Below are 15,000 nucleotides of genomic sequence, written 5' to 3'. Positions count from 1 at the left end.
GTACCCCACATCGTCACACACCCTTCACCATACCTAGAGATTGGCATTATTTGCATTGAGAGATGATCTTATGGAAAGTAGTTTGTGAGATATGGTGAATGATGTGGGGCTTCCTGATGGCCTTACCTTGGCGACCACGCCTTACCTTGGCAACGACGGCTTACCTTGGCAACGACGGTGGCGAAGTCTTTAAAGGTCCTAAGCTCCTCCCCCTCCAGAGTCTGGCGAGCGGCAAGCTCGACCCGCAGCAGGTAATGCAGCCCTGACTCCAGATCAGCCATGTACACCTTAGACCTACACAAACACACACACACACACACACACACACACTCCAGATCAGTCATGTACACCTTAGACCTACACACACACACTCCAGATCAGCCATGTACACCTTAGACCTACACACACACACACACACACACACACACACTCCAGATCAGTCATGTACACCTTAGACCTACACACACACACTCCAGATCAGCCATGTACACCTTAGACCTACACACACACACACACACACACTCCAGATCAGCCATGTACACCTTAGACCTACACACACACACTCCAGATCAGCCATGTACACCTTAGACCTACACACACACACACACACACACACACACACACATATAATACTCCAGATCAGCCATGTACATCTTAGACCTACACACACACACCCTCCAGATCAGCCATGTACACCTTAGATCTACACACACACACACACACACACAATAAATCATAGGCCTAAACCACACACCCGCATATTACAACTGTAATACTCTACTGTAACTGTAAACTTAATCACACACAGCAAGTAACTGGTTTCACTGGTTCCATGGACACAAATACAGACAGATTAAAACTCACACTCTCCCCACTCTTTTGTGTGTCTGTGTGTATGTGTTTGAGTCACTTCTCAAATTCTTAAACTCTCTCCACTCCTTTGTGTGTGTGTGTGTGTGTGTGTGTGTGTGTGTGTGTGTGTGTGTGTGTGTGTGTGTGTGTGTGTGTGTGTGTGACTTCTCAAACTCTACACTCCTTTGTGTGAGCGTGAGCGTGAGCGTGTGTTTTACTTCTCAAACTCTCTTTTGTGAGTGTGTGTGAGAGTGTGTGTGGGTGTCTTACTTGGAGAGATGGGTGCGCACATCCAAAAAACGTTTAAACAGTTGCCAGACAAAAAAACGTGTCAAAGAGCACACTGTAATGGCTCTAAAAGATTCTTTATTAGCTAAAAGGCAACGTTTCGATCAACGGATCTTCATCAGGCAAAATAAAAACTTTTTATGTACATTAGATACCATCTCTCCAAAGGTCTAAGGTCACTCCCAGGTATTTGAACTCATCAACATTTTTTTACATTTTACCATCTACATATATACTTGGAATAGTTATTAGTTTTAATCTATTTAGAAAGAAGATAGTGACAGTTTTATCAGTATCTATTGTGAGACAAGAACTGCTCAACCACTTTGAGATTTTAGTGAGTGTCTGTGTCAATTTGATGGCGACCTTTCCTGGATCTTTGCCATGTGTAAACAGGACTGTATCATCAGCATACATCAATATCTCCACACCGTCACACACTGATGGGAGATCATTGATGTATGTGCTGAAGAGAAGCGGTCCCAAAATGGAACCTTGTGGTACCCCCACAGAGCATGCTCTTAGGGATGATGTTCTATCTTTTATCCTGACACACGTGCGTGTGTGTGTGTGTGTGTGTGTGTGTGTGTGTGTGTGTGTGTGCGTGTGTGCGTGTGTGTGCGTCTTACTTCTCAAACTCCCTCCACTCCTCGGTGGGTTTGTGGCCGTTGCTGGAGGAGTGGGCGGAATTCTGCAGAGAGGCGGAGTTTAGCTTGTGGACGCCAGGAAGCAGCTTGAGGAAGGAGGAGAAGAAGAACCGCAGCCTCTTCTGACTGAACACACACACACACACACACACATATATATATCATTAACACACAGCCTCTTCTGACTGAACACACACACACACACACACATATATATATCATTAACACACAGCCTCTTCTGACTGAACACACACACACACACACACACACATATATCATTAACACACAGCCTCTTCTGACTGAACACACACACACACACACATATATATATCATGAACACACACACACATATATATATATCATGAACACACACACACACATATATATATATCATTAACACACACACACACATATATATATATATCATTAACACACACACACACACACATATATATATATATATCATTAACACACACACACACACACACACACACACACACATATATATATATATCATTAACACACACACACACACACACACACACATATATATATATATATCATTAACACACACACACACACACACACACACACACATATATATATATATATCATTAACACACACACACACACACATATACATATATATATATCATTAACACACACACACAGACACACATATCATTAACATGCATGCACACACACACACGCACACAGACAACACACGCACACGCAGATTTTACCACATAGCACACACTCTGAACCCCAAACCACACACACTTTCATTCATCACAGTAAACATCCGCTGGTCCACACAGTCACTGAGTAAACAGCTCTGTGGCCTGATTACATAAGAGCCATTTCAACACTTCCATGAAGCCCAAGAATAGACCGTTATACCCAACTCTCACACACACACACACACACACACCACGTTGCGTACATCAGAGCCATTTCAACTCTCATGACATCTGAAGCCCAAGAGAGCTACAGACCGCTATACCCAAATCACACACACACACACACACACACACACACACACACACACACAGCTACAGACCGCTATGCCCAAATCACACACACGCCTTTCTTACCAAACAGGCAAAACAACAACAACAACGGGAGAAGGACTTCTCCTTCAGGCCTAATAGAAAACGGCAATCACACACACACACACACGTCCATGAGGCCATACTTCCCGTCGGGGTGGAGGAGGTAGGCAGCAGGCACACACACACACACACACACACACACACACACACACACACACACGTCCATGAGGCCATACTTCCCGTCGGGGTGGAGGAGGAAGGCAGCAGGCACACACACACACACACACACACACACACACACACACACACACACACACACACACACACACACACACACACACACACACACACACACACACACACACACACACACACACACACACACGTACACACACACGTACACACACACGTACACACACACACAAACACACACACACGTACACACACACACACACACACACACACACACACACACACACACACACACACACGTACGCGTCCATGAGGCCGTGGGTGCCGTCGGGGTGCAGCAGGAAGGCAGCGGGCAGGTCGGTCACTCCCAGCCGGTCCAGCAGCATCTTGTCTGAGCTCAGCACTCGCCGCACATACACACCCTGATACGGCATCAGGTCCAGGATCACCTGACACACACACACACACACACAATAGTGTTACATTCAAATCACTCACACCCTGATACGGCATCAGGTCCAGGATCACCTGACACACACACACACACACACAATAGTGTTACATTCAAATCACTCACACCCTGATACGGCATCAGGTCCAGGATCACCTGACACACACACACACACACACATACACACACAATAGTGTTACATTCAAATCACTCACACCCTGATACGGCATCAGGTCCAGGATCACCTGACACACACACACACATACACACACACAATAGTGTTACATTCAATCACTCACACCCTGATACGGCATCAGGTCCAGGATCACCTGACACACACACACACATACACACACAATAGTGTTACATTCAAATCACTCACACCCTGATACGGCATGAGGTCCAGAATCACCTGACACACACACACACACACACACACACACACACAGTGTTACACTTAAGTTGCTCACACCCTGATAAGGCATTAGGTCCAGGATCACCTGAGACACACACACACTATATTGCCAAAAGTATTGGGTCACCTGCCTTGGGATGTGATTAAAGGGACACTTTACCGATTAGCATTAAAGGGACACTTCACCGATTAGCATTAAGCTTTGTATCTTTAGAAAACCAGCCATGTTTTTGAATGGTCGTGCATCATTCCCTCAGTTTGCCTTGAGATGGGAGAAATACGGATTTCAATGTTGGACTTCCTGCTTTCAATGATGTAAAGATCATCATTCTACATCATTGAAAGCAGGAAGTCCTATTTATTTCTCCCATCTCTAGGCAAACTGAGGGAATGATGAACGACCATTCAAAAACATGACTGGTTTTCTAAAGATACAAAGGGTTTAATGTGATGCCGGTCCACCGTTTGCAGCTGTAACAGCTTCAACTCTTCTGGGACGGCTTTCCACAAGGTTTAGGAGTGTGTTTATCGCTGCCGTGTGTTTACCTCTGTGTGTTTACCTCTGCTCTAATTCATCCCCAAGGTGTTCTATTGGGCTGAGGTCAGGACTCTGTGCAGGCCAGTCAAGTTCATCCACACCAACATCTGTCATCCATGTCTTCATGGACCTTGCTTTGTGCACTGATGTCATGTTGGAACAGGAAGGGGCTATCCCCGAGCTGGGCTCAGCCCCTTAGTTCCAGTGAAAGAACTCCGAAAGCTTCAGCATTAACCAAGAGATTTTGGACAATTCCATGCTCCCACTTTTGTCGGAACAGTTTAGGGATGGCCACTTCATGTTCCAACATGACTGTGCAACAAAGGTCCGTAAAGACATGGATGATAAGAGTTTGGTGTGGATGAACTTGACTGGCCTGCACAGAGTCCTGTCCTCAACCCAACAGAACACCTTTGGGATGAATTAGAGCAGAGACTGAGAGCCAGTGTCCTCGTCCAACATCAGTGTGTGACCTCACAAACGCGTTTCTGGAAGAATGGTCAAAAATGTTCAGAAGCACACTCCTAAACCTTGTGGAAAGCCTTCCCAGTAGAGTTGAAGTTGTTAAAGCTGACATCATATTAAACCCTTTGGATTAAGAATGGGATGTGACTGAAGTTCATGTGTGAGCCAAGGCAGATGACTCAATACTTTTGTCAATATAGTGTACATTGGACACACACACACACACACACTAGTCACAACTAAAATAGCTGCATTGAACACACACAAACACACACACACAAAAACACTAGACATAATGAAATTAGATACATTGAATACACACACACACACACACAGTCATAATACTACAATTGCTACCTTAGACAGAAGAAGAAACAGAATGAAACAGGACTGTCCGTTTAAACATGGTTATATTCACTCCATGGTGTCAATCTTATAATATATTTCATCTGTTGCAATGCAATTCATTCATACTGTAACCATTTCACTTTGACAAGCAGAAAAACAATGCAACCCACTTTATTGCAAGAGTCACCTGTGTTATGGGACTGTGTGAACATGGAGAACCATCAGGGGCTGTGGCAGCGTAGCGGCTAAGGAGCTGGGCTAGCACACACAGAGTTCTCTTCACACTCTAAAGGGCGGTGGCAGCGTAGCGGCTAAGGAGCTGGGCTAGCACACACAGAGTTCTCACTCTAAAGGGCGGTGGTAGCGTAGCGGCTAAGGAGCTGGGCTAGCACACACAGAGTTCTCACTCTAAAGGGCGGTGGTAGCGTAGCGGCTAAGGAGCTGGGCTAGCACACACAGAGTTCTCACTCTAAAGGGCGGTGGTAGCGTAGCGGCTAAGGAGCTGGGCTAGCACACACAGAGTTCTCACTCTAAAGGGCGGTGGTAGCGTAGCGGCTAAGGAGCTGGGCTAGCACACACAGAGTTCTCACTCTAAAGGGCGGTGGTAGCGTAGCGGCTAAGGAGCTGGGCTAGCACACACAGGGTGGCAGCTACGTAGCATTAAAAAATCTTTAAAATTTTTTGAACAGGAGAAGAATAAACAATAAAGCTAAAATACACCAATTCAGCTAGATAGACATACGCCAATTTTGCATGAAAATATATTAATGTATTTTGGCAAGTACATTTGAAACTGCTACAACAAAATACACTTGTCACAATCTGCTGTGCCACTGAACGTTTCCTCTGCGTGACCACACACACACACACACACACAGAACATCTGGTGGTGTTCATCAGCCACTGCGAGTGCCACTGAGAGAGGCAGCATGAGTCACAGCAGGCCTCTCTACATCCACATCACACTCGTGCTGTGCTGCTCAACCTCACACACACACCTCTCTCCTCTACACACACCTCTCCTCTACACACACCTGTCTCCTCTAAACACATCTCTCCTCTACACACACCTCTCCTCTACACACACCTCTCTACATCCACATCGTACTCATGCCGTGCTGCTCAACCTCAGACACACACACCAGCTACCAGGCCAGACCCGGCCCAGATAAGGCCCAGATAAGGCCTGCTGAGGCTAACTGCGTGTCCATCACCACGTCTGGAGCTTAATCATGCTTTACCTCAAGAAGGACCCACAAGCTGCCATCTTTGCCCTTTTCCTAGGCGAACTTCAGAGGTCTATCTTTTCTGATATCACTTTAACTCTCCAGCCATTGGCTGGACTGTGCTTAGCCCTCAGGCCATTGGCTGGACTGTGCTTAGCGGTGCTCGAGGCGGTCAAATGAACACAACATATGGCCATCTAATAATCTGTAGTTCAAAATCTGCTTTCAGCCAGCTGAGTTTCCTTTTGAGGCAGCAGTGTTTACTGCATACGACCGATTAGCATGCTAGCCATGTACTCCTCTGCAAATAAAGGCTAACTTTATGGTTACTATAAACCAATCTGGACAAAAGTTCAAATCTGAACCACCAAGTTGTTATTTGATTCGCGTGTTCCTGCTGCCTCTGGCTAAATAAACACCACATTCTATAAAGGAACAGAGAAAAAACACCCCATTCTATAAAGGAACAGAGAAAAAACACCACATTATATTAAGGAACAGAGAATAAACACCACATTCTATAAAGGAACAGAGAATAAACACCCCATTCTATAAAGGAACAGAGAATAAACACCCTATTCTATAAAGAAAGTCATTCTGGTAAAGGATGCTTTATTTGTGTGTAAGCTAAACTGTTAATATTGCAACCAAGCAAAGTCAAGGCAGCATTGTGCACAGGCTAATACACACAACACTCTGCCTGGTGGGAGGCAAGAGCTCCATTGTGGTGACCTGAAGCCTGTGGTCATTCACACCTGTTAGCTCCAATATAGCCTTGTCTCCAGACCTGGCTCAGTACTGGGTTTACACCTGGTGTATTCCCACAGCTATCGACACACACACACACACACACATCATGGGATGAGTGAGGGTGCTGGAGGTGAGGTGCATCATGGGATAAGTGAGATGCATCATGGGATAAGTGAGGGTGTTGGAGGTGAGATGCATCATGGGATAAGTGAGGGTGTTGGAGGTGAGATGCATCATGGGATAAGTGAGGGTGTTGGAGGTGAGGTGCATCATGGGATAAGTGAGGGTGTTGGAGGTGAGGAGCCTCTTACCTCCCGCCCCACATAGGAATCCGCATCCTCAACGATAACAGCTGTGTACTGCTCCGACTTTTGTCCTAGTAACGCCAGAATGTCCTCCGAACTGAGTCACACACACACACACACAGTAGTTAGAGGCCAAGTTCTCACTCTCACAGACACACACACTTGACTGAAATAACTGACTTGTATTTTTATGGGGATTGTTTGCTTAGGGAATGGAACTAGAATGTGACTCATTTTGGAACAGAGTCATGCTCTTGCCATTCTAGAACTGGAACTCACCTGGAAGGTTCCAGAGGAGGGCAGCGAGAGGGCCAGTCCTGCTTTGTGTGGTTTTGCAGGAAGTTCACCATCAGCTGTCTAACGGTCTGAAGCTCACGGTCGGGACCTACACCCCAACACAAGAGACATGGTCATAATCTGACACACACACACACACACACACACACACACACACACACCTGTGCAAACAATACTTGAATCTCAGGTGTGAGAGACTCTTACCTCTGTATGTTTTGCCAACATCAGTGTTGCTGCCATGTGCTTTGAAATACTGATAAGAGAAGAGAACATGAGCAAACATTAGTCCCACTACAGCTAGTCAACAACACCCACCACACATTACAGCTAGCCAACAACACCCACTATTACACTACAGCTAGTTTACAACCCCCACTACAGCTAGCCAACAACCCCCACTACAGCTAGCCAACAACACCCACTACAGCTAGTCAACAACACCCACTATTACACTACAGCTAGTTTACAACCCCCACTACAGCTAGCCAACAACCCCCACTACAGCTAGCCAACAACACCCACTACAGCTAGTCAACAACACCCACTATTACACTAAAGCCAGTAAACAACACCCACTAGAGCTAGCACTGCAGCTAATCACACTGCAGCTAGTCAACAACACCCACTACAGCTAGTCAACAACACCCACTTTTACACTAAAGCTAACTAGCACTAACAACACCCAAAATGGCAGCCTAGAGTATAGCCTAGACTCTGACTTACCCTAAAGGTGGGGTAAAAGTGGATCTCAAACTCCTTGCAGATGTCAAAGTTCTTCTCATGAGCACAATCCAGTACTCCAATGCGAATGGCCTGTTCCCAGTCTGCAGAAGAGAGAGAAGAAGCAGCCTGCTTTAGGCATTAACAGAAACACTGCACGATGAAGATGGCCTGCTCCTAGTCTGCAGGAGAGAAAAGGAAACGCAGTGTGCTTAGTTCAGAAAGGTCATAAGTTTACAGTGAGACACTTTGTTGGTGAGTTTACAGTGAGACACTTTGTTAATGAGTTTACAGTGAGACACTTTGTTTGTGTTTCCAAAACATGAGACTTGACGTCCAGTAGCTAATATTCCAAATAAGCACAATAAGAAAAAACAATATTGTTGTTGCTGTTGTGTGTTGTGTGCTGTTGCTATGATACGTCATCCTTATTTGAGCCCCACCTTCCCATATCACTGACATTGGCTCTGTGAGAGAACAGTCTGCTGTGTGCCCGATCTAGCCAAGAGGCTGCTTCTACCTCCACACACCCAACAGCAGGTCCAGCATATTAAAAGGCCACGTTCTTCATGGAAATGTTGACCTTTCGATTAGGAAATGCCGGATATTCTTGAAATTGGCATACAATCCCCCATGCCAACTAAGACGTTGGCTTGCTAGAGGAGGATGGATATTAATAGGGCAAGAAGGGGTGGTTTTATTTGCATGTGTCGCCATGGTTACCCTGTACCGACAAAGTCCAGATCAAGGCTAAAGACCAGGTGCTGGCAAGCGAAAAGAGAGTTTTGCTGCAACATTTTGCCAATGTTTGCCGACCCTGAACACCCCTCCTTCCTCGATCGCCAAGTCTAAGACATCCTCAGAGGAACACTAAAGTCCATCACAGTCCATAATCTAGACCAGGGGTCGGCAACCTGCGGCTCTGGAGCCGCATGCGGCTCTTTAGCGCGACCCTGGTGGCTCCCTGAGCGTCTTCAAAAATGCATGAAAATGAATGGGGGGAGTTTTGTTTGTTTGTTTTAATATGGTTTCTGTATCAGGACAAACATTCTTAACGTTTTCCAATGTTGTAAAAATGTGCATAATAAATATTAAAGTTCAACATTTCTGTCAACGAAGATTTGATAGCCTGCGACACACATTTCAGGGCGGCGCCGTGCCATGCAGGTGGCTGTGGTTGTAAACAAACTGGCGGGTGTCAGCATGGCCATGCCATGGATCCCAAAGGGAAAAAGAGAAAGATAGCCGATGAGATCAGAGAATTTAAGGCAGAATGGACCGAATCATTTGCTTTCATTGCCATTGCGGAAGGATTGCCTGCATGTTTGCTTGCGTAATGAGAAGTTGGCGAACAACAAAAAGAGAGACATTTAGAAAGACATTTGCAGGGAAGGCATGCTACATTTGCAGCCGACTAGTTGGGAATGAGAGAAAAAGTGTGATTGCAGTGGCCTACTTCTGGAGAAATTTTGTTGCAGCCTGAGAGATATTAAAACGTGGAAAACAACCGTTCACGGATGGTGATTACACAAAGTTGAACTTAAAGCACCATTACAGCGGAGTAGTCACGTGGTGTGTCATTCTCTCCGAGATGCGCTGTAGGGAAAAACATTTAATCATGAAAGCTCATTATGTAGCCTCGTTGTAGCCTACTTAGTCATTTTGATAGTAGGCTAATATATACACTTACAGCCTGTGTTACCATCATATAAGGCTTACATGAGGCTTTTAATTTTTTGCGGCTCCAGACAGATTTGTTTTTTGTTTTTTTGGTCCAAAACGGCTCTTTGAACATTTTGGGTTGCCGACCCCTGATCTAGACCCATGAAACACTTCGGCCATTATAGTCCATCACAGTCCATAATCTAGACCCATGAAACACTTCGGCCATTATAGTCCATCACAGTCCATAATCTAGACCATGCAGTAGTGGACCGGCCTGCCCCACTGGGACCCCCAGGCTCTGCGGGGGCCATCAGGGGAGAGGGCTGGAGCTTCAGAGAGACTCCCCGGCGTGGGAGCACTGAGCTGGGAGAGGGCAGGAGCCATCAGGGGAGAGGGCTGGAGCTCTAGAGAGACTTCCCGGTGTGGGAGCACTGGGCTGGGAGAGGAGGCAGGAGACATCAGGGGAGAGGGCAGGAGACATCAGGGGAGAGGGCTGGAGACATCAGGGGAGAGGGCTGGAGACATCAGGGGAGAGGGCAGGAGCCATCAGGGGAGAGGGCAGGAGCCATCAGGGGAGAGGGCTGGAGCTCTAGAGAGACTCCCCACTGAGCTGGGAGCCCAGGCCAGCACACACATTAGCAGAGCGCATTACTGCATTACTGCCTGATTAGTGCAGGGAGCGCGGGGCAATGGAATAGCGAGCAGCTCAGTAGTGGGTTAGGCGGCGACGTTAGTGTAGGGAGCGCGGGGCAATGGAATAGCGGGCAGCTCAGTAAAGTGGGTTAGGCGGGGCAATGGAATAGCGGGCAGCTCAGTAAAGTGGGTTAGGTGGCGACGGCGGCCGCTGCTGCTGTGGCTCCACGGGGCTTTTAGAGCGTCTTGAGCTCCGTGCTCCCCGTGTGATGGATCCGTGCAGCTCAGGAGGGAGGCGCCCAGAGTGCACTAGGCCCACAGAGTGCACTAGGCCCACAGAGCGCACTAGGCCCACAGAGTGCACTAGGCCCACAGAGTGCACTAGGCCCACAGAGTGCACTAGGCCCACAGAGCGCCCGCCTCATGCCCACAGAGTGCACTAGGCCCACAGAGTGCACTAGGCCCACAGAGTGCCCGCCTCATGCCCACAGAGTGCACTAGGCCCACAGAGCGCACTAGGCCCACAGAGCGCACTAGGCCCACAGAGCGCACTAGGCCCACAGAGTGCACTAGGCCCACAGAGTGCCCGCCTCATGCCCACAGAGTGCCCGCCTCATGCCCACAGAGCTGCACTGGCACGCTGACTGATTGTCGGACCGACTGACTGCGGTGGTAAGCTTAAAATGCTTACTATGTTGTAAATAGTTTTGGTTAAAAAGCGTCAGCCAAATGGGTCTCCAGGGAACACACAGCTTCTCCAACAGAAAGGGAGAGTTGTCCTATCCTAAACTGTGTGTGTGTGTGTGTGTGTGTGTGTGTGTATGGGTATGGGTCTCCAGGGAATCCTAAACTGAACTGTTGTGGTGGCATCTGTGTGAGCATGTGTGAGTACTTCTCTGGGTGTGTGTGTGTGGGGGGGGGTTCTTGTATTTAGCTATGGATGTGTGTGTGTGTGTGTGTGTGTGTGTGCGCTCGCCTTGTGTTGAGGTATGAAGAGATAGGGGGGTGCATTGTGTGTGTGTGGGGGGGGGGGGGGGGCACGCCCACCTCCTCATGTTCTGCTATCCTCCAGCTGCTCCACTCCTCAGAGTGTGTGTGTGGCTGAGAGTGTGTCTTGGGGTGTGAGTGTGAGTGAGCGTGTGCGTGTGTGTGTGTGTGTGTGTGTGTGTGGGGGGTGGGGGGGGGGGGGGTGGGGGTTGGGGGAACGCCCGACTGGGTCGCTGCAGGACAATGGGTACCATGACCCCCATTGTGTGGGCAACAGCTGGTAGGCGGACGACAGCTTGTGCCAACAAAGGTAGAGGGGTAACACTCAGTGGCTCACACACACACACACACACACACCCACTGACTTGACATTTTTACACACAAACATTAATCTAAAACGCACACCATACACTGATCTCTCGCACACACATACCAACACATTCTGCAGTCCCACAGATACACAGACACATACAAGCCAACCCTACTGGACATAAACACATACACACACACACACACACACACACACCTCACAACCCTTACTCAACAACAAACTCACCAACACACACACACACACACCTCACAACTCTTATTCAACAACACACTCACCATCACACACACCTCACAACTCTTACTCAACAACACACTCACCATCACACACACACACACACACACACATCTCACAACTCTTACTCAACAACACACTCACCATCACACACACACACACACACACACACACACACACAGACACACACACACACACACACACACACTTGATAAGTCATCAGCTGCAGTGTGAGTGGGCCCTTGTGTGTGTGTGCTATTTCCAGGCTGTTCCACGTGGGCATCACATGAGGCCGCTTACACTGACCACTCACTCTCTCCTGCCCGCACCACCATGCCAACGGGCACCACCATGCCAACGGGCACCACCGCACCAGCGGGCACCACAGACACAAAAATAAATCAGAACTGACCGGGAAAGACGGGTCTGTAATGACACCGTTTCACACCTGCTGTAGACATAGCGGCAGCTTACTGTAAGGGACCTGTCTCATAGCAGGGCCTCTTCAGCCCACTCCCAGCAAGAGATGTGCAGCAGCTTCCTGTAAGGGACCCGTCATGCTGGCTCTAGAGTGGCTCTAGCCCTCCCTGTAGCCTGGCCTGTCCCACATAGACTATGGGCCAGACCCGGGTTAAGGTCCACTGCTAGCCCACATAGACTATGGGCCAGACCCGGGTTAAGGTCCTGCTAGTCCACATAGACTATGGGCCAGACCCGGGTTAAGGTCCTGCTAGCCCACATAGACTATGGGCCAGACCCGGGTTAAGGTCCACTGCTAGCCCACATAGACTATGGGCCAGACCCGGGTTAAGGTCCTGCTAGCCCACATAGACTATGGGCCAGACCCGGGTGCACATGGGGTGCTTTATTAGGCCAATAGCATCGTCACATGAAGGGGCTCAGGCAGTCTCATCCATCCCCATAGCAGCACATTAGCTCTTATCCCGGCATTTAAACCGGTATTTATCTGGAGTTAAGGGTGGCACACAAAGCCTTCCAGGCACTACTGCTTGATCCACATAAAACTCAGCCTAGGAAAAGAGGCCACAGGTCTTTGTTACAACCCACCACTGTTAACAGGCCAGCCACGGCGCCTGGGGGTATGCAAGTCCGCGGAGAAACAGCTGCGTCAGGGCTTCGCGGGGCGTTAGTGTGTTCAGCTCTGAAGAGAAAGACCAGGCGGTGGCTTCTCGGATACGACTAGGTGTGAGAGGCTCAACAACTGCTCAACTTCACAAACACGCGGACAAATTATATTAGGCTGTCTGCGCCAGCGGTGGGACCACTTCTCCCCGAGCGCAAATCTGCACTCAATATTCCATAGCGAGGAGTGTCGGTGCCCCCCGAGAGATGTGGCAGCTAAACTTACTTGTTGCAGTTGAGTGGGCTTAGTTTAAATCCCACACCCCTCTATGTTGAAACTTCTCACCCAGCTCACTGTACACATACTTATGTTCACATTTAAAGAACTAACATGGCGTGGACACTGTAGCAAGCTAACAACTTGATTTCCACCCGATGGTGACGTTATGGCATGATCTGAGGAGCTAGCAAGATGATAAGGAGGAGCAGGGATAGTTGGCGAACAATTACATGGTAACACGTGGATCATTCTACACAACGTGCATTTCTGGATTAAGCTTTCACACTTAACGTTACTCAGTTAGCATGTGTAAACGTGTCAGATTGTGAGAACGAATGGTTTCTGCTTTGGCCACGCATTGATATCAGATATCTCCCGCACTGAATAGTAGAACCCCGACACCACCATATGGTACTGTAGAGACAAGCCTACCTTTGACATCCCCCGCCAGGGCTTTCCAGGTCGGCGAGTACTGGATACAATGACCACACCACGATGAATAAAACTGGACCAGCCAAGCTGTTGAAGAGTTGTGAACATTCTGCCTCAGTGTGTCTGTGGTCAGGATAGTGACTGGATCATCTTCGGTGTAGAGCCGAGCGGCTTGACTCGGTGCTGAAAGTAAAATGACCAAAAAGCTTACAGTTATCTGCACCCAGATAACGGCTGCCATTTGCAGTGAAGCACGGCCGTCAAAGTACACTACTGCCATTAAGCCCAAAGGCTTCTGAATGCAACATTACAGTCAGCCCGATGGACGTGCTGAAACACAAATACGTGTTGTAGATGACTGCCGGAAAACATTCACAGCGTCATGGCTGCGCAGTCGTTGCGCAGACAGCTGTATGCGCAGGGAGGGTGAACATTGTTTGGAGGAAGGTAGCTAATCGAATGGCATCTGGGGAAAACAATGATGTAGGATTTTTAAAATAAATGTCAAACATTGTGCTAATTCACATATTTTCATAATGTACTCGTTTCTTTGTTAAACTGTAGACATATTGTAATATTAGCTACTTGGAATTTGTATTAATTATATCAATTTGAAGTAATATCATTGGCCCATTATAGGTAACAATAACTAGGCTACATAACGTTAGAAAAGAAGTTTGACATGTCAGTCATTTGTCTCCTACTAGAACAATTCATTGTCAGATTTACATTAGGATAAGTTAGACCAAACATAAAATCTATGGAATATTGGACTATGTTCATTTGTTTAGACCTACAATTAGATGTAGGCC

The 15,000-nt window shown here is 47.7% G+C and overlaps 1 protein-coding gene across 1 annotated transcript in view; it reads right to left on the bottom strand.

Annotated features, from left to right (window-relative positions):
* qsox2 (quiescin Q6 sulfhydryl oxidase 2) overlaps positions 1 to 14,535 on the bottom strand; it is a gene marked incomplete at its 3' end in the record, with an annotated part of 22,526 nt that extends 7,991 nt beyond the window's left edge. Inside the window, exons 1-8 of the mRNA XM_062543801.1 lie at positions 14,189 to 14,535; positions 8,550 to 8,650; positions 8,031 to 8,079; positions 7,809 to 7,914; positions 7,536 to 7,626; positions 3,335 to 3,480; positions 1,770 to 1,913; positions 165 to 294 (exon numbers count right to left, since the gene is read on the bottom strand). Of these exons, the coding sequence (XP_062399785.1) occupies positions 165 to 294; positions 1,770 to 1,913; positions 3,335 to 3,480; positions 7,536 to 7,626; positions 7,809 to 7,914; positions 8,031 to 8,079; positions 8,550 to 8,650; positions 14,189 to 14,468 (1,047 nt within the window). The remainder of the gene's footprint in view (positions 1 to 164; positions 295 to 1,769; positions 1,914 to 3,334; positions 3,481 to 7,535; positions 7,627 to 7,808; positions 7,915 to 8,030; positions 8,080 to 8,549; positions 8,651 to 14,188) is intronic.
* Positions 14,536 to 15,000: the final 465 nt, after the last annotated feature.

This window comes from Sardina pilchardus, chromosome 8 (genome assembly GCF_963854185.1).
Source record: "Sardina pilchardus chromosome 8, fSarPil1.1, whole genome shotgun sequence".
In the NCBI taxonomy this organism is placed as follows: domain Eukaryota; kingdom Metazoa; phylum Chordata; class Actinopteri; order Clupeiformes; family Clupeidae; genus Sardina; species Sardina pilchardus.
Note: the sequence above shows the minus strand (reverse complement) of the source record. Positions and strands in the feature narration are given on the sequence as shown.